This window comes from Grampus griseus (genome assembly GCF_964374135.1).
Source record: "Grampus griseus genome assembly, chromosome: 19".
Lineage (NCBI taxonomy): Eukaryota > Metazoa > Chordata > Mammalia > Artiodactyla > Delphinidae > Grampus > Grampus griseus.
The window spans coordinates 39108015-39133477 of record NC_139013.1 but is presented as its reverse complement, the minus strand read 5'-3'; the positions used below and the strand labels follow the sequence as shown (position 1 = coordinate 39133477).

General features: G+C 44.1%; 1 protein-coding gene across 1 annotated transcript in view; it reads left to right on the top strand.

Annotated features, from left to right (window-relative positions):
• The window catches only part of CMTM4 (CKLF like MARVEL transmembrane domain containing 4), a gene marked incomplete at both ends in the record, with an annotated part of 58601 nt that overhangs the window by 27398 nt on the left and 5740 nt on the right, over positions 1-25463 (top strand). The window contains one exon of the mRNA XM_082676590.1: positions 24541-24717. Coding sequence (XP_082532716.1) covers positions 24541-24717 — 177 coding nt within the window. The remainder of the gene's footprint in view (positions 1-24540; positions 24718-25463) is intronic.

Sequence of the window (25463 nt, the reverse complement as noted above, 5' to 3'; positions counted from 1 at the left end):
CTCCGCGGCATGTGGGATCTTCCCGGACCGGGGCACGAACCCCTGTCCCCCGCATCGGCAGGCGGACTCCCAACCACTGCGCCACCAGGGAAGCCCTGATATGTTTTTATTTAGCAGATAGGTTACTGGCTTGCAGGCTGCTAGGACCTTGGTCTGCTTAGGCTAGGGAGAAGTTAGAATGCTGTGATATTTTGGTTTGTTTATGTTGTTGTTTATTTTTGAAGTAAGGACGTTTAAAATATCACTCTGGATATTCCTGGCACGTGAAGGGAATCATAAAAATATCCATTGTAATAAGTTTTGGACTTAATATCTTTTCAAACTAATGAATAGACTTCAGCCTGTAGATGTGAAGATGGAGGGTCCTAGATGAGAAAAGATTTGTGATCACTCAGCTCAACCCCTGCCACCAAAATTTGTCGTTTACTTCTTCTTAGCTTCAGCAAGACTAATGTCACGTCAAGTCACCAGGTCTGTTTTCACTTGACCTCTTTTATCAAGTCTGATTTCTGCTCTTCTGTATTCCTACAGCTGACTCTTTGAACCTTAAATATGCACCAGTTAGAGTCCACCTTATCACATGTTGGGATGATTCTGAAAGTTCTCATTTTAAGTATTAACAGTTCCAAGCCTCTTATCCACAAATATGGTAAGTGATAAGCTAGGCTTGTATGTTTTCTCCCAAATAATTTCTAGAAACTTAAGTGGGCAGGCGTCATCCCAAAGGCCCTTCACCTGAGTCCATATTCTAAGCTGACTTGAAACATTAATTATCACCCTTTGGATTGTGTCCAGTTACCTGTAGATATGGTTTACTGGTCATTAGATGCTTGTTCATTCCCAGTTGCTTGGTCAGTCACTGACCAGCTCTTTACTGAGTGCCTGTTGGGGGTGGCTGTTGGGATAGAGCAAGGAACCAGATGGACATGATTCCTGAGACAGGCGCCCCCCTGGAGTAAACTGGAGTGAACACAGGAACAAGGTGGGTGATGAGGCACTTTAGCTCATCAACAGGGGAGGCTGAGGCTACAGAGAGAATTGAGGCTGCAGGGCAGCCTGTGGTAGGTGCTTGGAGGAGATGGAGGGGAGGCGTGCAAGGCAAAAGGTTAGTTGTGGAGGAATCAGGAAAAGCATCTCAGAGGAGCTTGCATTTTTCTTTTTATCTGCTTGTCTTAAAATTACTTTTTAAAGAAATCATAGGGGCTTCCCTGGTGATGCAGTGGTTAAGAATCTGCCTGCCAATGCAGGGGGCGCAGGTTCGATCCGTGGTCCGGGAATATCCCACATGCCGCGGAGCAACTAAGCCCTTGCACCACAACTACTGAGCCTGCGCCCTAGAGCCCACGAGCCACAACTACTGAGCGCACGTGCCTAGAACCTGTGCTCCACAACAAGAGAAGCCACCACAGTGAGATGCCCGCGCACTGCAACAAAGAATAGCCCCTGCTCGCCGCAACTAGAGACAGCCCTTGCGAAGCAATGAAGACCCAACACAGCCAAAGATAAAAACAAATAAATAAATAAATTTATTTTTTAAAAAAGAAATAATAAAAGCAATACTAATTTATTTTAGAAAAAAAATCAGAAAACATCAGTAAGTTAAAAGAAGAAAACAAGTTTCCTGGAATCTGGCTAATCAGAGATGAGCATTATTCACACTGCACATATAATACTTCTGTCTGTGTGTGTATTTATTAACATGTGTAAATATGGGTGTGTACATACACATGCACAAATACACGCACACTAACTACAAATTGATTTATAACACAACAATTTTATACATGCCTCTCTTTACCAACAGGCTTCATAGCATTTTCTTTTTTCTGTTTTTCTTTATTTTTAATTTACATACAATAAATTCACTTTTTATAGTGTACAGTTCTGATTTTGACAAACATATATCCATGTGTCCATCACTGCATAGCTCAGAATGCTTTCATCACCCCTCAAAATTGTCTCATGCTGCAGTTTTGTTGTCAGTCCCTCTCTCTACTTCGATCCAAGCCTTGGCAACCAGTGATCTTTTTTCGATCCCTGTAGTTTTGCCTTTTCCAGAATGTCACGTAAATAGAATCATACAGTGTGTAGCCTTTTGAGCCTGGCTTTTTTCACTTAGCATCGTGTATTTGAGATATTCTTCCATGTTGCTACACGTATCAATGGTTTGATCCTTTTTTTTTTTTTTTTTTTTTGCGGTACGCGGGCCTCTCACCGTTGTGGCCTCTCCTGTTGTGGAGCACAGGCTCCAAACGCGCAGGATGCGCAGACTAAGCAGCCATGGTTCACGGGCCCAGCCGCTCCGCGGCATGCGGGATCCTCCCGGACCCGGGCACGAACTCGCGTCCCCTGCATCGGCAGGCAGACTCCCAACCACTGCACCACCAGGGAAGCCCGGTTTGATCCTTTTTATTGCTGAGTAGTGTTCCATTTTATGGACATACCACTGTTTGCTTATCCATTTGCCCACTGAAGGACATTTGGATTGTTTCCAGTTTGGGGGCGATTATAAATAGAGCTGCTATGAACATTTACATTTAGGTATAGGATCATAATTTCCATTTCTCTAGGGCAGTTACCTAGGAGGGGGGTTACTGGGCCATATGGCAAGTGTATGTTTGACTTTATAAGAAACTGCCAAGACATTTTCGGAGTGGCTGTACTATTTTACATCCTTACCAGTACTGTATGAGAGTCCTAGTCACTTTTGCACCTTACCATCACTGGATATTGACTTAAAATTTTTAAAAATTATAGCCATTGTAGTGAGTGTGAAGTGGCATGTCATTGTGATTTTAGTTTGTATTTCCCTAGTGGCTAATTATGTTAAGGATCTTTTCTTGTGCTTATTTGCCATCTTGGTATCTTCTTTCATGAAGTGTCTGTTCATATCTTCTACCCACTTTTTTTTTTTAATATTTATTTATTTACTTTGGCTGCACCAGGTCTTAGTTGCAGCATGCAGACTTCTTAGTTGCGGCATACGAACTCTTAGTTGTGGCATACATGCAGGATCTAGTTCCCTGACCAGGGATTGAACCCAGGCCCCCTGCATTGGGAGCACAAAGTCTTACCCACTGGACCACCAGGGAAGTTCCTTCTACCCACCTTTTAATTGGGTTGTTTCCTTTCTCTCTCTCTTCCTTTCTTTCTTCCTTTCTGCCTCCGTCCCTCCCTACCCCCCTCCCTCCCTCCCTTCCTTTCCTTTCCTTTCTTTCCTTTCTTTCATCTCTTCCTTTCTCTGTCTCTTTCTCTCTCTCTCCGTTTCTCCCTCCCTCCCTTTCTTTCTTTCTATTTTATTTATTTATTTATTTTTTGGCCACGCTGCCTGGCTTGTGGGATCTCAGTTTCCTGACCAGGGACTGAACCCAGCCCGCAACACTGAAAGTGCCAAATCCTAACCACTAGACCACCAGGGAACTCCCATGAATTGTTTTCTTATTGTAAAGATTTGAGAGTCCTCTATATATTCTGGATATGTCCTTCAATATTCTTTTTATTTTTAAAAATTTTAATTTAATTTTATTTATTTTATGTATATATAATTTATTTATTTATTTTTGGCTGTGTTGGGTCTTCGTTTCTGTGCGAGGACTTTCTCTAGTTGCGGCGAGCGGGGGCCACTCTTCATCGCGGTGCGCGGGCCTCTCACTGTCGCGGCCTCTCTTGTTGCGGAGCACAAGCTCCAGACGCGCAGGCTCAGTAATTGTGGCTCACGGGCCTAGTTGCTCCACGGCATGTGGGATCTTCCCAGACCAGGGCTCAAACCCATGTCCCCTGCATTGGCAGGCAGATTCTCAACCACTGCGCCACCAGGGAAGTCCCTCAATATTCTTTTAAAATTTAACTTTTTATTATGGAAACTTTCAAACATTTACTAGTATTAATCGGGGTTCTCCAGAGAAACAGAACCAGTAGCATATAAAAGATTTATTATGAGGAGTTGGTTCATGTGGTTATGGAGGCCGAGAAGTTCCTTGATCTGTCATCTGCAAGCTAAAGACCCAAGAAAGCCAGTGGTGTCATTTACTCCGAGTCTGAAGGCCTGAGAACCAGCGGGGCTGATGATGAGTCCAAGGGCAGGAAAAGATGTGATGAGATGTCCCAGCTCAACAGTGAGGCAGGAAAAAGAGACAAATCCCCCTTCCTCTTTTATTCTATACAGACCCTTAACAGACTGGATGGTGCTCAACCACTCTGGGGAAGGCAGTCTGCTTTACTCAATTGATTCGAATGCTAATCTCACCTAGAAACACCCTCACAGACACACGCAGAAACAATGTTTAATTTGGGCGCCCTGTGACTCGAGCCCTGTGACTCACTCAAGTTGACACATAAAATTAACCATCAGCTAGTATACCTTTCACCCAGCTTCAACAGCTATCAACATTTTGCATTTTTGTTTCTTCAACTCCTCTCCTTTTTTTGGCTGTAGTATTTTAAAGCAAGTCTCAGATGCCATAGCATTTCAACTGTAAATGCTTAGTATGCGTCCCTAACAGTTAAAGATGGTTTTCCCCAAATGATACATTCACAGTTATCACATCTAAATAATTAATAATCTTAATTCCTTAGTATCATTTAATATCCAGTATGTGTACATTCTTCTCCAGTGGTCTCAAAAATACCTTTTTGGTTTGAATGAATTAGGATCTAAACAAGATCCACACATTGCTTCTGTTGCTTTGTATTTTTAATCTCTCTTAGTCTGCAACAGCTTCCCTCTCCTTTTATGCTGTTTATTTGTTGATGAAATGAGCTAATTTGTTATGTAGAATTTCCCACATTTTGGATTTGGCTGATGGCCCCTCTAGTGCAGTTTTAACACGTTTCTCTAACTCTTCTATTTCCTGTAAGCTGGTTGACTCTAGAGGCTTGATTTGGGGGGAGGGGGCCTGCAAGAAAGCTTTATAGGTACTGCTGTGTATGGCCTACTGCCTCCACATCAGAAGGCAGTAGGGTCTCACTGACTCACTTTTTAGAGACAAGAGGCTGATTGGTGGGTGTGGTACGGAACCAACACCAAGCAAAGCCAATCTGTTGACACTGGGTTGTGGTGAAGGAAAGTACAACATTTATAGCAGGGTGCCAAGCAAGGAGAACGGGCAGCTCATCCTCAAAAGACCCAAACTCCCCAGTGGCTTTCAGGAAGGGTTTTAAAAAGCAACATTAGTGTTACCCGAAAAACTGGGTTTGCCTCTTGGTGGGTGTCAAACCAAAAGACACAGCCAAGCCAAGACTGGGAGAAAGAAGGATTCATTATTATTTGCAGCGAATAGGGAGAACACCAGGGATCTTTCCCAAGGCAGTATTTCCCCCTCCAACAACATAACTGGGGAAGTTTTAAGCTAAGGGTTCATGCATATTCATGAATGGGCTTGGGTGGTAGACAGGGTCCAAGCTTTAGTTGATTGAAATCTCAAGGGTCAGAAAAGGTCAACCTCATCATCCCTTAGGTTCCAGCCCATCTGGTGCTTGAGCACTTCAGGCTAATCTTTATCATTGAAACAAAACTGGGAGTCTTTACAACTGGTAAATTATCTTTGCTACTGTTACTTCTCTTGCCAGCTAACAGTTGTGTGTTTCTGCATTCTTTTGTTCCCTTAAGATCATTAATAATGAGACCTGTTCAAGGGCAAGCATTGTGCCCAGGCTTAGATCACAGAATGGCTTAGGTCAAAAACGGCTTCTCTTATGTCAAGAAAACCATGCCTTGTTTTCTTTCTCCAGAGACCCCCATCCCCCACCCTATCTGCTTACATTAGGGGTGAGGGTTGCAGGGTGCATGATCAGCTCATGGACTTTCTTCTGATTAGTTGGTGGTAACAGGGTGATGTTTTGGAAATCTTAATCGCCAGTCTGGGGGCTCCGTGCTTGTGAACTACATGTAGTCACCAAACTCCACCTGGGTATGGATCTTAGTTTTCTGCAGACTAACTCAAAGGTATGCATCAGATTGTTATCTATATCCCTTGAGGAAGACTCTGTTTTACCTCTGAACTATTGTTTAAGTCATGATTGGGAATTCCCTGGCGGTCCAGTGGTTAGGACTCCACGCTTTCACTGCTGAGGGCGTGGGTTCCGTCCCTGGTCAGGGAACTAAGATCCCACAAGCCATGTGGTACAGCCAAAAAAAAAAAAAAAAAAAAAAGCCATCATTACTTTTCTTGCTTAACTGCTTTTCCTTTGTTTCTGCATTCCCTCTTTTCTCTAATTAGTAACTGTTGAGTCTGCTCTTCAGAAGACCTAGGAGACTAAAGCCTTCTTCTACAAACAAGAACCAGGGGCACAGAGGGGCTTTTGTACCCAGGAAAGTCCTGCAGAGTCCTGCTTGGTTTCAGTCCCCCCTTTTCTCTGACACTCCTCAGTCCCGAGGGGAACAGGGGCGAGACAAGAAAGGGCATAAAGTTTTGGATAGAGAGGTTAATCATAAACTCTGCAGGGGAACTCAGTTTTAGGGGGACTTGGTTTCAGATGCAAGTGTTGTGAGTCTGATGTCTGATCTATCTATTTAAAATTCCTCATCATCCTTTTACCTAGTAGCCTAACAGCCATTAATGAGCGTGGCCTAGGTCACTGGTCCCCATTGGAGGTGGGAGGAGGTTTTGCCGCCATCCCCCAGGGGACATTTGACAATATCTGGAGACAGTTTTTGGTTGTCACCACTGGGGTTGGAGTGAGTACTGGCATCTAGAGGGTAGAGGCCAGGGATGCTGCTTATACATCTGCAGTGCACAGGACCATCCCTACAACAAATGATCTGGCCCACAGTGTCAGTAGTGCTGAGTTTGCAAAAACCTTGTACTGGAGTACAGGGTGGGTACAGTGTGGGTATCAGAATTTTTTTTTTTTTTTTTTTTTTTTTGCGGTACGCAGGCCTCTCACTGTTGTGGCCTCTCCCGCTGCGGAGCACAGGCTCCGGACGCGCAGGCTCAGCGGCCATGGCTCACGGGCCCAGCCGCTCCGCGGCACGTGGGATCCCCCCAAACTGGGACACGAACCCGCGTCCCCTGCATTGGCAGGCAGACTCTCAACCACTGCACCACCAGGGAAACCCGGGTATCAGAATTTTGAAACGATCCCCCAGTGCACCAAGGATGTGAACCACTGGTATAGACCAAGAGCTACAGGAAATCAGAGAGAGAGAGAAGACTGGTTTGGGCGGAAGAAAGAGCCAGAGAAAGCTTTCGTGGAGGATGACTCAAATGGAAGATAGAAGAATGATTTTGATAAGTGAGCAGACAGAAAAAAAAGCTTTTTGGTTGAGTCCAGCAAAGTTAACATCTTCTAGTTTTCAAATGGATTGAGAAACTCTGGCCTTTGTCCATTACAAAATGGTGATTTTCTAAATCTATCCATCCTTCTGCATTTATTAGCTGGAATTCTGTAAGGAACTTTCCCTCATTATCCATTTGATTACCCTGAAATACAGTTTGTACAGGAAAGGCAAGGTACATGCTTGATTCTTTTCCTTTATTTATCAGTTTTCGTAATAACAAGCTGATGCGTTAGCAACTTCCAAAGGTGAATGAACAATGGGCTTTTCCCCCTGGTAATGTCCATACAAACTTGTGAATTTTTATGTATTTAATATATCTCAGTATTTTGTGGTCATCTAAAAATACTTTATTTTGAAATAATTTCAGTACTACATAAAGGTTGCAAGAGTACAGAATGATGTATACTCTTACCTAGATTCTCCAAATGTTAACTTTTTACCACATTTGCTTCATCCTTTCTATTTTCCTGTTTATATGTGTGTATGTACACGTGTATATGTTGTTTTTTGCTTGTTTGTTTGTTTGCGGTATGCGGGCCTCTCACTGTTGTGGCCTCTCCCGTTGCGGAGCACAGGCTCTGGACGCGCAGGTCCAGCGGCCATGGCTCACGGGCCCAGCCGCTCAGCGGCATGTGGGATCTTCCCGGACCGGGGCAAGAACCTGTGTCCCCTGCATCGGCAGGCGGACTCTCAACCACTGCACCACCAGGGAAAGCCCCATATGTATATTTTTATAATATTTTAAGTCTTTTGAGAATATGTTGCAGACTTGATGGCTCTTTATGCCTAAATACTTCAGAATCCTTAAAGACAAGACCACTTTTTAAGTAACCGTAGTGCAATGATAGAAGTCAGGAAATTAACGTTGATACAATACTATTGCTAAACTATACACCTTAGTCTTGTTCCCTGGTTGTCTCAAAACTGTTCTTTATAGTACAAGAAAGTCCTGGATTGGTGTTGCATTCACTTGTCATGTCTCTTTAATCTCCTTTGGTCTGGAGCCTTTGTGTTTCATGACATTGACATTTTGGAAGAATACAGGCCAGTTATTTTGTAGAATGTCCCTTAATTTGGGTTTGTCTGACGTATTCTCCTGTTTAGATTCTGTTTGTTTTGTAGTATTGTCAGGAATACCACAGAGGTATTCTTTTCAGTCCACGGTATTAGAAGCAAATGATACAGATTCGTTCCTTCGCTGGTGATCTTAACTTAGTTAAAATGATGTCTTCCAGGCTTCCCTACTGTGAGGTTACTGTTTTTTCCTATGTAATTAGTAAGTATTTTTGTGGAGAGCTACTTTTAGACCATGTAAATATCCTGTAATTTCTCCAGCATTTCACTCAGTGGTTTTAATATCCATTGATGATTCTTGCTTGAATCAAGTATTGTTATGATGGCTGCCAAATGGCAATTTTATAAATCCATTGTTCTTTCTGTATTTATTAACAGGATTTTCAGTCTTACAGAAGAGTTTTCCCTTCTTCCCTGTTTGTTTATATCAGTGTGGACTCATGAGTTCATATTTTAGTCGTGGGTTTTAATACTTAATTATCATTATTTATTTTGATGATCGAATTGTCCTGGATTTGGCCAATGAGAGCCCCTTTGAATTGGCTCCAATGTCCTTTACACATGTTCCCTTCATTCTCTAACACAAGGTTTCCAAGCTCATCTCAGACTCTTCTTCCTCAGCCCTGCAATTCTCCAAGGAGCCCTGGTTCCTTTCAGTGAAAAAGAATGGTATTTAGAAACCAAGATTTGGATGTTATTTTAATTAAATAAATAAATGAATAAATAAATACTTTGATGCTTATATTGTCCTCTTGTTGGCCATTGGCAGCCCCTTCGAGTTCACTTGTGTCCTTCTGACTCAGTCTCAGTAGTCTTTAATAGCATCCTCACTTTCTGATATGCTTGTCTTGTGTACGTCCTGTCCCAGACCTGGAATCAGTCATTTCTCCAAGAAGTTTCCGTTCGTTAGTGGGAAATAATATTTAGGACCTTGTTCTGGGCACTTGAGGTGCTCATTGTTATTGAGTTATTGTTTCTAGCCCTTTTCAATGGATACAGCTATTTTTATTTTTAATTATTTATTTATGTTATTAATTTTTATTGGAGTGTGGTTGCTTTACAATGTTGTGTTAGCCTCCACTGCACAACAAAATGAATCAGCCATACAATCAGCCTCCCTTTTGGACTTCCCTCCCATTTAGGTCACCACAGTGCATTAGGTAGAGTTCCCTGTGCTATACAATATGTTCCCGTCAGTTGTCTATTTTATGCATAGTATCAATAATGTATATGTGTCAATCCCAGTCTCCCAGTTCCTCCCACTCCACCCCTTTCCCCCTTGGTATCCATACATTTGTTCTCCACGTCTGTGTCTCTATTTCTGCTTTGCAAATAAGATCATCTATACCATTTTTCTAGATTCCATACATATGCATTATATGATATTTGCTTTTCTCTTTCTGACTTACTTCACTGTGTATGGCATTCTCTAGGTTCATCCATGTCTCTACAAATGACCCAATTTCATTCCTTTTTATGGCTGAGTAATATTCCATTGTATATGTGTACGACATCTTTATCCATTCCTCTGTTGATGGACATTTAGGTTGCTTCCATGTCCTGGCTATTGTAAATAATGCTACTATGAACACTGGGGTGCATGCGTCTTTTTGAATTATGGTTTTCTTTGGGTATATGCCCAGTAGTGGGATTGCTGGGTCATATGGTAGTTCTATTTTTAGTTTTTTAAGGAACCTCCATACTGTTTTCCATCGTGGCTGTGTCAATTTACATTCCCACCAACAGTGCAAGAGGGTTCACTTTTCTCCACACCTTCTCCAGCATTTATTGTTTGTATATTTTTTGATGATGGCCATTCTGACTGGTGTGAGGTGATACCTTATTGTAGTTTTGATTTGCATTTCTCTAATGATTAGTGATGTTGAGCTTAAATTTTTATTTATTTATTTATTTATTATTTATTTTTGGCTGTGTTGGGTCTTCGTTTCTGTGCGAGGGCTTTCTCTAGTTGTGGTGAGCGGGGGCCACTCTTCATTGCGGTGCATGGGCCTCTCACTGTTGCGGCCTCTCTTGTTGCGGACAAGCTCCAGACGCGCAGGCTCAGTAGTTGTGGCTCCCGGGCCTAGTTGCTCCGTGGCATGTGGGATCTTCCCAGACCAGGGCTCGAACCTGTGTCCCCTGTATTGGCAGGCAGATTCTCAACCACTGCGCCACCAGGGAAGCCCTGAGCTTAAATTGTTGACTCCTAAAAATTAGATGTAGAATTACTGTGTGACCCAGCAGTTCTACTTCTGGGTATGTACTCAAAAGAATTGAAAGCAGGGACTCAAATGGATATTTCTACAGCCATGTTCATAGCAACATTATTCACAGTAGCCAAGAGGTAAAAGCAACCCAAGTGTCCATCAACAGATGAATGAATAAACAGAGTGTGGTATATACATGTAATGGAATATCATTCGGCCTTCACAAGGAAATTCTGACATATGTTACAACATGGGCACATTTCCCCACAAGAGTCAGCTTGGTGAAGACAGAGGCTGTATCTGAGTTCTGCTGGACCTTTCACATAGTAATGACAACAGCTTCCATTTACTTAACACTCACTGTGTGCTGGGCGTGGCGCTAAATGTCTTACGTTTGATCCTCGAAGCAGCCATAGAGGCCCAGAGAAGAGAAGCAGTGTGCCCAGGGCACAGAGCTAATAAGTGGCAGAGCTGAAATCAGAACTCAGGATTGTGAGACTCCAGAGTCCCAGCTCTTTAACTACTATGCTGAGTGCTATTGCTAATGGCTGGTGGTGCCATTGACTGCATCAGGGAAGGAGATTTCTGCTCTCACATTTGTGGGTGCCTGGGAGCATTTAGGTGGAGATGCCCAGTGGGACAGTATTGCAGCCTGGATCCGGGGCTCAGACTAGAGAAGTAGATTTGGCAGTGGGAGTCAGGATCAGGGAAATCTGTTGGGTACACTTATCTGGTGAGAAGCAGCAGAGGGAAAGCCCTGGGGAGCACCCACCGTTTGCGGGCTGGTAGGACGGGAAGGGAGTGGCGGAAGCCACGGGTGGATGGAGGGGTGATCAGTGCTGTGGCAGCCAGTGCTGTGAGGGCTTCAGGGACTGGGTTTCACCTCAGCTCTGCTGGAGACTTTATGATTCTGGATGGGGTGCTTAACATGGTTCCCTCATTTTCCTCATCAATAGCATGGGGATTAAAAACGATGCTCCTGAGACTTCCCTGGTGGCACAGTGGTTAAGAATCCACCTGCCAATGCAGGGGACACAGGTTCAAGCCCTGGTCTGGGAAGATCCCACATGCTGTGGAGCAACTAAGCCTGTGTGCCACAGCTACTGAAGCCTGTGCTCTAGAGCCCGTGAGCCACAGCTGGTGAGCCCATGTGCCACAACTACTGAAGCCCGCGCGCCTAGAGCCCGTGCTCCGCAACAAAAGAAGCCACCACAATGAGAAGCCCGCGCACCGCAATGAAGAGTAGCCCCCGCTCGCCACAACTAGAGAAAGCCCGCGCGCAGCAACGAAGACCCAACGCAGCCAAAAATAAATAAAATAAATAAAAAACAAACAAGCAAACAAAAAAGGATTTTTCTCTTGAGGTGATGAAAATGTCCTGCAATTATATAATGGTGATGGTTGCATAACTTTGAATATGCTAAAAAACCACTGAATTGTATGTACACTTTAAATGGATGATTTTTATGATATGGGTGAATTACATCTCAATTAAAAACAAGCAAACCGGGGCTTTCCTGGTGGCTCAGTGGTTGAGAGTCCGCCTGCCGATGCAGGGGACACAGGCTTGTGCCCCGGTCCGGGAAGATCCCACATGCCGCGGAGCGGCTGGGCCCGTGAGCCATGGCCGCTGAGCCTGCGCGTCCTGTGCAAGCCTGTGCCCTGCAACGGGGGAGGCCACAACAGTGAGAGGCTCGAGTACCGCAAAACAAACAAACAAACAAACAAAAAATAACCAAGCAAACCAACCATGTTCCTCCCAGGATTGGATGGAGGTTAAATAAAAGGGGAGAATCTTGTGACAGTGCCCAGCACAGCATTTGACCCACAGTAAAAGGACTCAGCAAATGTTGTTTTTTTTTTAGGAGGGCCACCGGATCACACATTCTAGGGGCACTGTCCTTATTGTCTGTGGCGCTAGGGACACCAGTTTACAAAGACTCTGCTGAACCGTAGTGCTTTGATTTGTGTGCTAAGGTGTGGAGGAAGGTACCTGAGTCTCTTAAGTCTCTGAATCTGTGTGCAGGGCCCTGGGCTTCGGCCACTTAAGTTGCCTCCTCTCCTGTGGGACCCTTCCTCAGTTGGATGATGCTGAGGTGCTGGGGGCCTTTACGGCTGTAGATCTTAAGGCTGAGTTGGGTTTTCTAGGCGCACGTCCTCCTGGCCTCTTAAATTATGCAGGTCGCTATTTTGGCCTAAATTAATCTTTAGCAAAAAGCTGCTCATGGCCTGCTGGTTTCTCATTCACTGAGAAAAGCTGTCCCCTTTTTCCCATCTGTCAAGGTGGTTTGTCAGAGATGTTGGGGCCGGGAGACGCCCGGGAATTAAAGCAGAGAGAGCAAGGAGCGGGGGTGTGTGTGTGGGGGTGGGGTGGGGGTGGGGGTTGCGTTCTACTTTTGAATCACTTTGGGGATGTGACACTGCTTCCCGGGATTTCAGCTTCATGCGTGAAGCTAGGATATGAGAAAGGAAGGGGGAGAAGAAAGTCCAAATGCCAGCAGTGTAGTTAAACATCTTCAGATGTGTATGGTTTGAAGGCGCTTGTTTCCTGTGTCCTCTACATGTGCATTTTTTTTGCTCCATTACTAATTTAAATGGTCTGAAAATGTAGCTTTTTGGCCAGGATGGCATTTGCAGTAGAATGTTGTGGGCATTCTTTTGGCAAAAAAGATGCTGACCGTCCTGTGGTTTTCTGAAATCATGTGCAGTTATATCATCAACCACATAATAAAGTTTTCAAGACTTTTTTTTTTTAAAAAAAACAAGGAAATGTGTTTTGCACTTCATTGGATAATACTGTGTGTGTGCTTTAAGTTGTTGGATGTCCCCAAATAAGCCTATTTTAATTTGTCTGAGACGGTCATAGGCTATGGCCAGCCGTTGCCAACAAGTGACGTGGGGGTTTAATACGTGTGCATTAGAGCTCGCTTATGCTGTTAAGTATAATAATTTATGTGAAAGGTGAGAGTCTTGCCAGAAAAAGAAATCGAAATGCAGTCTGCTGAGTTCAGCTCCTAACTTACATATGGCTTTAGGATTCCAAAATAGCAAAATTATTTACACAGGAGAACCCAGCTTGAAAAACATGTCAGAGCACTGGCTGAAGTGGGCCTTGTGACATTGGGCCACGCTCAGACCAACCAACAGACAGCTCCCTGGAGCAGCAACAGCCTGAGTCCTTCTGTCCTCAGTCAAAAACAAAGCCCTCAGAGGTTTGAAGTGACCACAGCCTGGAGTGTGGCTGGCAGAACTGGCCTCTCTGGTCCCCTCTTTTCTTCTGACTGCCCGGAGCCCTTGGCAGCCTCCCTCTCTTTTGTCCTCATCTCTTCCTTCTCAACAATCAGGAACGTATTTGCCTCTGCCCCTTGGCTCCTTTGCTTAACTACTGCCTAATTAGTGTTCCCTGCTGGCCTGGGTGGCTGTAGCTCCTGGGGGAGTCCCTGCATTTCCAGAGCAGGTAGTTTTCTTTTAATTCTCTGCATCTCTCAAATCCGTACCTTGGACACTGTTTACTTAGCTGGAGAAAAACAATGGAACCAAAGATCATGCGCAAAAAGTATTGATTGAAGGTTAAATAACTTACACCTGTAATTAGCTCCTTTGTTTCAGAACTAAAAAATATTTGCTCATTGCTCTATTGTCTCAGGGGAGAGGAGGGTAATACCTTAAATCTCCCTTCCTCATGGGATGGCGTCCCTTGAGCGGAGCAACTCATGGATTATTTTGCTTAAAAAAAGTGAGACGTTACTGTTGTTAGATCCCTTTGAGTAATCAAGTTGTGTGCTTTGTCAGAGACCTGCGTGACACTGGCTCCCCGGGTCTCCTGCTGTGTTCATTGAAGAGAAATTATACACTGATGCTTTTTCCCATGGCCAAGGGTGTGGGGAGGTTCTAGACCCTGGATAAATCAATCATTAGGCATCTGGTATAGAAGAACGAGGTATGTGGAGAAACTACCTTTGGGGCCTGGGACAGAGCTTCTGGGCCACACCATGGAGGTGTGGTCATGAGCATCAGAGATGACAAATGGACCGTGCCCAGCACAGGGCCTGAGAGCATCCTAATTACATTAGTGATGCTCCCTAAATGCAAGCCGTTGTCAATCTGAGGTGCCTGGCACTGCACAGCTAGTTATTTGAGACCCTTTGCAGATCAGGCCGCATGGCTTCTGGCCTGGGAGCTTACGCTTTAAGGTGATCTGTTGTTTGGCCCTATATAGAGCAACTTCAATTCCTTGGCCTCCAGACTCAGAAAGATGGAAGGGAAAGGGCTCCTGTGCCTCTTCTGCAGTTCTGGCCCCAGGACCCAGTCTAAGCATCCACTGTGAGGGATAAGAACGGAGCTGCTTCCTGAAGTGCGCTCTGCTGCCCTCTCTGGGTTCTCTCTTCTGCACATCGTGGGGTCTTCCAGAAGTGGCATTTTAACAACTTGCCTGTTGGATCTTTGTGGCTAAATACAAGCCATGTCTCATCTCTCAAATAATTTTTCAGTACTGGTGGAAGAGAGACATTTTAATTTTGAACGTGCTAGAGCTGATTAGAGTTTGGTCTGATTTTGAAGGTACTTTGGACCTTGCTCTGTGTGTGTGTGTGTGTGTGTGTGTGTGTATCACTCAGTTAACAGGGTCCTTACTAGTTGCTACCCTGCTGAGTAAATGAGCTTCTGTATTTTAGTCTGTGAGTTTAAATTGTGTATGACCTGACAAAGTTGAATACTGACCAGCACATGCTTTTTGTGTTTCCCTAACTCATTTCTCTCCAAACACCACTATGTAGTAGTTTCTTTTTTCCGCTATGTAGTATTAATAGGTGTGCTGAGGAATAAAAACATTCTGTGTTCAGGTAACATAATCCGCACATCAAATAAAGGTAAACAGGTTTTTTTTTTTACTATGAGCCTTTTCAGAACTGTTAATATGCCGATGTGCTGTGAGGACCCCAAGACCAGGAGGGATGTTGTTATGATGGAAACAGCATGGGGCTTAGCGTGAGAAAACCCAAAGGTGGGTGGCCATGGGGACCACACCGAAGCACACTGTGCAAATTCAGGACTGCTTCTCTGCAACTGGAAGGGTCAGACTGCCACAGTTTTCAAACTTAAAAAAAGTTTCTTTTTAAAAAGCACAACAGAAATATTTTCCCAGTGTATAAACCAGACTGCTGATTTGCAAGCTATGCTTCCTGTAGTGTTGGTTCAGGAGACTGTTAACAGGTGTCCTGTTCTTTGGTCAGAAGAGTTTAAGAACCTCTAAAACAAAGGTACTTGGGTGAGGGGCTGGGTTCTGTCCCTACCCTCCACCTCACCCCCAACCAAGGAACTCAGTTGGAAGGCTAGGCACTACCATGCACAAATGTTCCTCTCTTGCTTTTTCTCTAACATCACTGAGTCCAGTGCTCTCCAGGAAGCCTTCTAGAGCCTTCTGCTGTTCCCCAAACTCTCAGTGACCCTCTGCCTTCCAAACCTCAACCCTTCCCTGAGCTCCTGGTACCTGGTTAGTTACCTGTCTTCGCGTGTATCATGGGGTGTGTTGGCTGGGTTGGAACAGACTTTGAGCACAGCAAGCCCCCAGGTGCCACCGAGCTGTCAGGGTCACTGAAGAAGTTGTCTGGCTGCATAGGAGCCACCACAGATTCACGTTGTGACAGACATCTTCAAGTGGAGAGTCATTTTTGCACCTGGTGGTTTTTAAGAGTCCTGAAAATTGTTTTTATTTTATTTATTTCCCCCCAATTTATTTATTTATTTTTGTCTGCATTAGGTCTTCGTTGCTGTGTGCGGGCTTTCTCTAGTTGCGGTCAGCGGGGCCTACTCTTCGTTGTGGTTCACGGGCTTCTCATTGCTGTGGCTTCTCTTGTTGTGGAGCACAGGCTCTAGGCACGTGGGCTTCAGTAGTTGTGGCACGCAGGCTCAGTAGTTGTGGCTCGTGGGCTCTAGAGCGCAGGCTCAGTAGTTGTGGCACACGGGCTTAGTTGCTCCGTGGCATGTGGGGTCTTCCCGGAGCAGGGCTTGAGCCCATGTCCCCTGCATTGGCAGGCGGATTCTTAACCACTGCGTCACCAGGGAAGTCCCCTGAAAATTGTTTTTAAATACTGTGAGTTTTGTTTGCAGGTGTATTTTTAAATGAGCTTCATTAAATCCTTTGATAAACTGGTGATCAAGGAAGGTTAGGATTTTTGTCTAACCTTCCAAGATGCCTTCATTGATACCCAGGACAGTACTGTTCACTTGGGAGGCATGCGGGGAGGGTCCTTGCCATCCCATTGGTGAGAGTAAGGCTGCCCTTTTTCTTTTCCTTTTTTTTTTGTTAAAAGAAATTTATATTTAATTGTTTTTTTCTTTTTTACTGAAATACAGTTTGATTTATTTGTAAGTGAGAACAACAACAAAAAAAACAATGGACAGTATTTCAGAAGTTGGAAAAAGTGACACTGTTTTTTTTTACTGAAATAAATACAGTGTGAATTATTTATTTTAAATTAAGCGAACAATATTGTGTGAGTTTCAGGTGTACAGCAAAGTGGTTCAGATATGTATATATATTCTTTTTCAGATTCTTTTCCATTATAGGTTATTATAAGATATTGACTATAGTTCCCTGTGTTAAACAGTACATCCTTGTTGTTTATCTATTTTATATATATATAGAAGGCTGCCCTGTTTCTTACGTGCCCACTCCCTGCACTAAAAGTGCAATGGTGGCCAGGAAACAGGATGGTCTGAGGTCAGGGAGGCCTTGGAGATGATGAACTCTTCTGATAAAGAAATGGGACTGACATGGATTTGGAGAGCGACTTTCATTTTCCATTAAAGTATATAATGTCATTTTAAAATATTCATGAATGGTTTCAAAACAAATAAGGAATGATTCTTAGAGGTCACTAACACGTAACTCATAATAAATCTGGATGTTTCCCCAAAGTGTTTATATACATAAAATTATTTCATTTTTAAAATAAAAACATGTACTCGTAGAATTTTTGGAAAATAATAGAAGCCTAAGTTAAAAAAAAAATCTATCCACAGTCCTACCACACAGATAAATCCCAGAAATTCCAAATATTTTATGCTTTTCTTTGTTAGTTTAAATAGCACAGGCATGGACTTCCCTGGTGGTGCAGTGGTTAAGAATCCGCCTGCCAATGCAGGAGACACAGGTTCGATCCCAGGTCCAGGAAGATCCTACATGCCACAGAGCAACTAAGCCCGTGCGCCACAACTACTGAGCCCGCATGCCACAACTACTGAGCCCGTGAGCCACAACTACTGAAGCCCACGCGCCTAGAGTCCGTGCTCCACAACAAGAGAAGCCACTGCAATGAGAAGTCCGTGCACCGCAACAAAGAGTGGCCCCCGCTCACCGCAACTAGAGAAAGCCTGCGTGCAGCAATGAAGACCCAATGCAGCCAAAAATAAATAAATAAATAAATATATAAATAACATAGGCAGTATCTTTACCTTGACAGTCTGTTAAGAATTGGTCTGTAAAGCCATTTGGATCGGGTGTCTTTAAGAGTGAGTGGCGTGGTAACATTCATCCTGTAAAAATTTGCAGTTTTGTACTAAATACCCAGGACCTGTTGTGCAAATTTAACATTGTGCCAAGGTGCCCTTCCTAGTCGGCATGAGCTGGATTATGCCGAAGTAACAAACAAACCTAAAATCTCCATGACTTAACCCAAGGGAGGTTTCCTTCTCCCCTATGTTACACACTCATCTCAGGTCAGTTGGGAGCTGGCTGCCCATCAGCCTTACTCAGAGGTCCCCCCCACCAGGAACACTGCTGGCTGGCGGGGGAGGGAGCGTGGTGAAATGGCTCACAGTTCCTGAAGGCTGCTGCCAGAAGTAACGTATCTTATCCACTCACCTTTGATTGCCCACAGTCAGAAGCAGAGCCAGGTTTTGAGAGGCTGGAGACTCATATGACTTTGGAGACCCACTCTAAGGAAAAAGATAGGAAATTAAAAATATAAAACTGGGTGCAATAATGACTATTTAAGAATGAGAAGCATACAAAATTACAAATTCTAAAAGTGTTTTCTTTCTGTTTTTACTTTTGGCCTCCACTAAGATCGATGGTATTTGAATTTTAGTATGATCAGTTAATTCTGAAAAAGTAGACAAAATCGATCTGAAATCTAGGGGTACACAAGAACAACTCAAGTTTTAGTTTGCCACTCCATTGTATTGAGCACCATCATTACACAATCAATATACTCTTACACTGCATACATCAACTTACTGATGAGTGTGTAGGAGGTTGTCATTGGAACATTTGTTTCTTCAGGCCATTTCCATTCGTTGGAGGCAACTTTGTGTGCCATTTTATTGGGGACTGTCAGACTTTATCAGTTCAAGATTTGTCAGGTACTTTATGATGTGATCTGATACATGGGGATGCATAAATTGTAATAATCTCCCACATATATGTAGTTGCTCTTTATAGTATCACTGCTGGAATTTCTTCTTTTAATGTGTTTTTTTTTTTTTTTCTTCTTTTGGCCGCATCGCATGGCTTGTGGGATCTAAGTTCCCCAACCAGGAATTGAACTCAGACCCTCGGCAGTGAGATTGCGGAGTCCTAACCACTGGACCACCAGGGAATTCCCTGAACCCCAGAATAATGATAGATTCTATTTCATGTGATTCCCACCGAAAAGGGAGGAAAGGTATATAGTGCGTTTATAATTGCATACTCTGCATTATTGGATATATTCCTGATAGGGCACAACTTCCATTTAGGCACCAATGAAAACAGAATTGTCCACTTACTGTTTTGGGCGTTTGATGATCTGAAGAATTCTCCTTCTAAAGAATGCTAACTTCTGGCTCCATATGTTTCAAACCCCATTCCCCCTTCACCACCCACACTTTTAGTTTGGTACTGTCAGGCACATTGATCTTGTGAATTTTAGCACCTTTTTCTTCCTCATGATGTCAGATCAGAGGGAAGGTTAACAATAGCCGTACATGAAAGTGACCACCAAACCCAAACTCACCGTCTCTCTCACTCAGCTTCCAGTTAGCCGGGACTTTCCTGGTGGTCCAGTGGTAAAGAATCCGCCTTACAGTGCAGGGGACGTGGGTTTGATCCCTGGTCGGGGACTCAGACAGCACATGTCTCGGGGCAACTAAACCCGCGTGCTGCAACTACTGAGCTCTGGTGCCTCAACTAGAGCCTACGTTCTGCAAATACAGAGGCCATGCACTGTGGAACCTGTGCGCTGCAACTACAGAGCCCACACGCCCTGGAGCCTGTGTGCCACGACTAGAGAAGAGAAAATTTGCACGCCACAACTGGAGAGAAGCCCGTGTGCCGCAGTGAAAGATCCTGCCTGCCTCAACAAGGAGCCCGCATGCCGCAACTAAGAACCGACACAGCCAAAAAATAAATAATAATTTTTTAAAAATCCTAAACCCCCAAAACTTCCAGTTTGCTGAATCCCCAAAACGCCCACTGTTACTCCATCACCACCTGGGAAAAGGAGTTGTGATGGATGGGATGTTGGAGCATAAGCTTCATCATCTTGAGAGTAAATCTGCCCCAGGAAACTGGGCACAAATCTCCAACCCTACAGTGTGCCCTGAGGGAGGGGAACGGGATGTACTGTGAACCATGCTGTTATTAACACAGCCCTTCAGAAGGGTCCTGGTGGTTTTCACTCCCACCACTGGTAACAGGGGGGTTATGAATTTTTTTAAAGTTTTATGTTACCTTAATCAGCCAGCTATGTCCCCCCCACCCCCCGCTTTTTGATGTTGCCAATCATAATTAGCCATAGTTGTGGAAATCTGACAGTTTTAATATCAGTTTACTTATCAACTGTGCAAATATTTGCTCCTGGTCAGTTGGTAGATGCTACACGGAAAGGGCTCTCTTCAAGGGCACACCCGTGATCTCCCGATTAGCAACTGCAATAGCAATTCCTTATTTACATCTTTTTGAACATCTCTGTGCAATTTTCCTTGTGTATTTGTCTACTGCAGAATTGTTATAAGTTGAATTACTTTTGATTCTTTAGGTGCTTTGAAGTTGTTGGCTTCCAGTATAACTTTGAGTCCCTATTTCTCCCTCCCTCCTTCCCTCCTTCCCTCCTTCCCTCCTTCCCTCCTTCCCTCCTTCCCTCCTTCCCTCCTTCCCTCCTTCCCTCCTTCCCTCCTTCCCTCCTTCCTTCCTTCCTTCCTTCCTTCCCCATACCACGTGGCTTGTGGGATCATAGTTCCCCAACCAGGGATTGAATCCAGGCCCTCAGCAGTGAGAGCATGGAGTCCTAACCACTGGGCCACCAGGGAATTCCCCCAGTCCCTGTTTTCTTATTGGCCAATTGATAGGTTTTGCTTCAGCAGTGATTGTTAGATTTCAATGTGCTGGAAGAAATTTGATTTGCTGTGCCAAAGTGCAGGCAAATAAAAAGTATACTGCTTACTAGAACTTATGGTCAATTCATCTATGACAAAGGGGGCAAGAATATACAATGGAGAAAAGACAGTCTCTTCAATAAGTGGTGCTGGGAAAACTGGACAGCTACATGTAAAAGAATGAAATTAGAACACTCCCTAACACCATACACAAAAATAAACTCAAAATGGATTAGAGACCTAAATGTAAGACTGGACACTATAAAACTCTTAGAGGAAAACATAGGCAGAACACTCTTGACACTTATATGTGGAATCTAAAATATGACACAAGTAAACTTATCTATGAAACAGAAACAGACTCACAGACATAGAGAACAGACTTGTGGTTGCCAAGGGGGAGTGGGGGATAGGGGAGGGATGGACTGGGAGTTTGGGATTAGTAGATGCAAACTATTATATATAGAATGGATAAACAACAAGGTTCTACTGTTTAGCACAGGGAAATATATGTATAACTGAATCACTTTGCCAGTAGAAATCAGTACATTATCAACTATACTTCAATATAATAAATTTTATAAAAAGTGTACAGCTTATTAATTACAAACCACCTAATTACCTATCAGTGGGGGATTGATTAAATTATTGTATGTATATAGTTGTGCATATGTATGTATTTATGTATCTGTATCTTTATACATGGGAATACTTGTGATATTGTGGTTTATAATGATGAAATATATGTTTCGTCTTCATTCCATTTCTGGTACAGAGCTCTTAAAACCCTTGGAATTTCCTAAGTGATACGAGGTGTTTGATAATGATATTCTTTTTTTTTTTTTTTTTTTAATTTTTGGCTGCATTGGGTCTTTGTTGCTGCATGTGGGCTTTCTCTAGTTGTGGCGAGCAGGGGCTTCTCTTGTTGCGGAGCATAGGCTCTAGGCGCACGGGCTCAGTAGTTGTGTCTCCTGGGCTCTAGAGCGCAGGCTCAGTAGTTGTGGTGCACGGGCTTAGTTGCTCCGCAGCATGTGGATCTTCCTGGACCTGGGATTGAACCTGTGTCCCCTGCATTGGCAGGCAGATTCTTAACCACTGTGCGACCAGGGAAGTCCCCTATTTTTGATATTCTTAACAGATCCCTTCCAGCCACACCTGAGTTTGTGTTAATGAGATGACTTTTGGAAAGCTCCTAAGGATGGGGGCTGGTTGCCAGGGGAACCAACCAGGTGATGAGAGGGTTGGAACTTTCAACCTTAGCCACTGACCTCTGAAAAGGGGAGGGGCTCCAGATTAAGCTCTGTGAAAAGTCTTGAACTCGAGGATTGATGTTCCAGGTTGGTGAACCAAAAACGCATCCAGGTGATGGGGGGCGGGGTGTGCACTCCAAACTCCAAGGGGACGGAAGTTCCTGTGTTTGAGACCCTTCTGGACCTTGCCCTGTGTATCTCTTCATCTGGCTCTTCAGTCGTATACTTTAATATCCTTTGTAATAAATCTAGAACCTTCTTAGACCTTCCGTGGTCACTCTGCCTAAAATTTCGAACACCCTTGCCTGGTTACATTTCATTCTCCTTCCCTACTTTGATTTTTCTTCTTTGTATTTATCACTGTGTAACATGCTACATTATTAATCTACTTTTTAAAAACTCCTTCATTAGCATATGAGCTAGAGAGCAGGGAATTTTGTCTGTATTTATTGAATTGCCTATTGGATTTGCATATTCTTGAAACCATTTTAATTTTAATATTTAAGAATGTAGATGTTACCTTCCCACACAAATACGGTTGAAGTTAGCATACCAGAGACATTTGTAACTCTATACTGATGTGTGTTATTTCTTGCCGAAGATTACTAGGTCCAATTACAGGGGTAAAAAAAAAAGAAAGAGAAATTTTTTTAGGAGTTTCCCTTATATGAACTCTTTCTTTGTGAATTAATTGCAAGTCAGGCATGTAATTCAGATTGAGAATGAAAGTGTCTGGTTCTGTAGAGAATTATAAGGAGAGCCATTAGGAGAAGCACAAAGTATGCTGTAAGGCCCATAATTGTTACGTGTTGACTTAGAATAGAAATATGGAAAGACCACATATTGTTAGAAAGGCATGGAAAAAGCAGAGCCTCCCTTCCTTTCATGTGGAGACTGACAAGTCCGTCAGGAATTGTTGGGGTGGGTTTGAAGAGGCTCCCCGGGCCCCCATTCGCTGGCTTTGTGCAGGTTAGTGAGCTTGGTGCCTTGGGAGTGGAGGGAGATGGACTGGCCCCTACCCTCAAAGAGCTCAGGAGGCAGAGAGATCCATGGTGGCAAGTGTGATAGATGGAATGCAACCACAGACGTGCAAGCTTTCCTGGGAGAGGGTAGGATCAGTCACGTCTGGCGGGGAGAGGTGCAATCAGGAAGGGCGTGGGGAAGATGTGAGCTGAGCGTGGCACTGAAAGGCATGAGTGGGACTCCTGGAGGTGGAGAAGGGCCCCAGAGCAGCCTGTGCCTCCTATGCTTCCCACACTTCTGTCATCTAGGGTTGTTGTCCAAAAAGCAGACTGTGACTCTGGAGGTCAAGGAGGGGAGGCAGAGATTCTGCATTTCTAACAAGCTCCCTGGTGATGCTGACGTTGCTGGTTCTAAGGACAAATCTGGAACCACAGAGCTGCCTGCCTGTGCTTCCTTGACTTTTGGGGAGGTCCGGCCTGGAAGCTCTGGCACAGGCTTGACAGGTAGTGGGCGGCGAGGCGCTCGGTTGCGGAAGTGGGGTACAGACCAGGAGCCCAAGACTGGGGTGGTTTTAGGTGTAAGACCACCTGACTTTTCCTTGATCACAGGGCCACTAACTCAGCCCCTCTGCCGCCTCCTGTTCCTGAAATCTCCCTTTGAAACTGGTGATTTCCATTGATACCTGTTTGCTTTCGTGATCTCTCATCGCTTGGGACATACTGCTAGAGTGTTACTTTGGTCCTTCCGAAAGAAATTGATTCTATTGTTTGTAGATTTAAAATGTTTTTATAAACTGCCAGGCTGTCTCTTTATCATCAAGTCCAATGATAAACTTTTAAAAAGCATGGCTCATGAGTTAATTAGGTGGGCCTTATTTTGGGATGGGACTTCTAAATGGGGGAAGGAGGTTATACAAATCCTTCTCCTAAAGCCATCAAGGGTCTCAGTCAGCCTGTGTGACCTCAGCTGAACCAGCAAGGTAGTTGCAGATCCCACCAGGACCCTGCTCTCTTGATGTTTGGCATCCTTGTGGTGGAGACTATACATGAGAAGCGTGTGTAGGCAGTGTCCACTTACTCGTGGCAGAGGCAGACTGAAACCACTGAGGGCATGTTCCTGTTTGCTTCCTCACGAGGAGCTGCACGGCACCAGCCTGGTGTCAGTGTCCTGTGGTGGGGCTTGGTTGTTCCCATGAGGAATCTGATCCTTTCATTAAGCCCCCTATACCTGTTCTTGGGTAAGAATTGGATCAGGTCACATCCCTGACCATGATACTGCTTTCCCCAGGGGAAAAACTCCGGGGCTGTATGTGGCGGTGGTGGTTGAGTTTTATTTAAATGCTGCGGACATGTGTGTCCACAGATGTGTGCTGAACGTACACGTACATGTGTGTTTGTAATTTTCTTCCCAGATTTTGGCCCTGATCGCGTTCATCTGCATAGAGACCATCATGGAGTGCTCCCCGTGTGAAGGCCTCTACTTTTTTGAGTTTGTGAGCTGCAGTGCGTTTGTGGTGACTGGAGTCTTGCTGATTCTGTTCAGTCTCAACCTTCACATGAGGATCCCCCAGATCAACTGGAACCTGACAGTGAGTAGAAATCACGCTCTCAGATTAGGAAAGCATCGGGTACTGCACGGCTCCCAGGGAAAGCAGGAATCAGTCCATGGCATGTTTGGTTCCAGCTCTTTTTGATACTTAAGTATTCCATTGTAATGCAACTGTGAAATTTTAAATTTCCTTACTGGGTTGAATAAAATGACTACAAAATTAATGGAATCTTCACTAATGATAGAAACATAACAATTATTCTGACCCCTTTAAAGATGTCATTTTGATTTTGGGGTCCTCTGAGAAGATTGGTTATGTTGATATTTATAGAATATGGGAAAGAGAACATGGAATTAATACGTTTGCATATTTTTCACACTGGACCCGAAAGCTGTTTGCAAAAATATTGATTCAGGAAGAATTGAAAATATGAATGAAATTGCCATTAACTTGTGAAACCTAGGAATATTATTAAATTCAAAGCAGCTGGGAGGTCCCAGACGGTTTGCTGGTTTGATCAGAGAGTCTTGAGGAAATGTGTCCTCTTCCCTCTGTGGTTTGGGGGTCTTAACTCTGTTTGACAGCCTTACCTTCTGACCGGCATAGGCATCTCAGGGCCGGTCACTCCCAGGCCCCTTTTCCTGGGCTTGTGTAACTTGTCCTTACTGTGCCAAACGGAAAAGGGAACTTCACAGCCCTCGGTTGTCTTGATATTTCTTTGCAGATCAGCACGTGCAGGAGCTCACAGGGAACCAGTTAGGGAGACACAGGCAAGCGCTATCAGC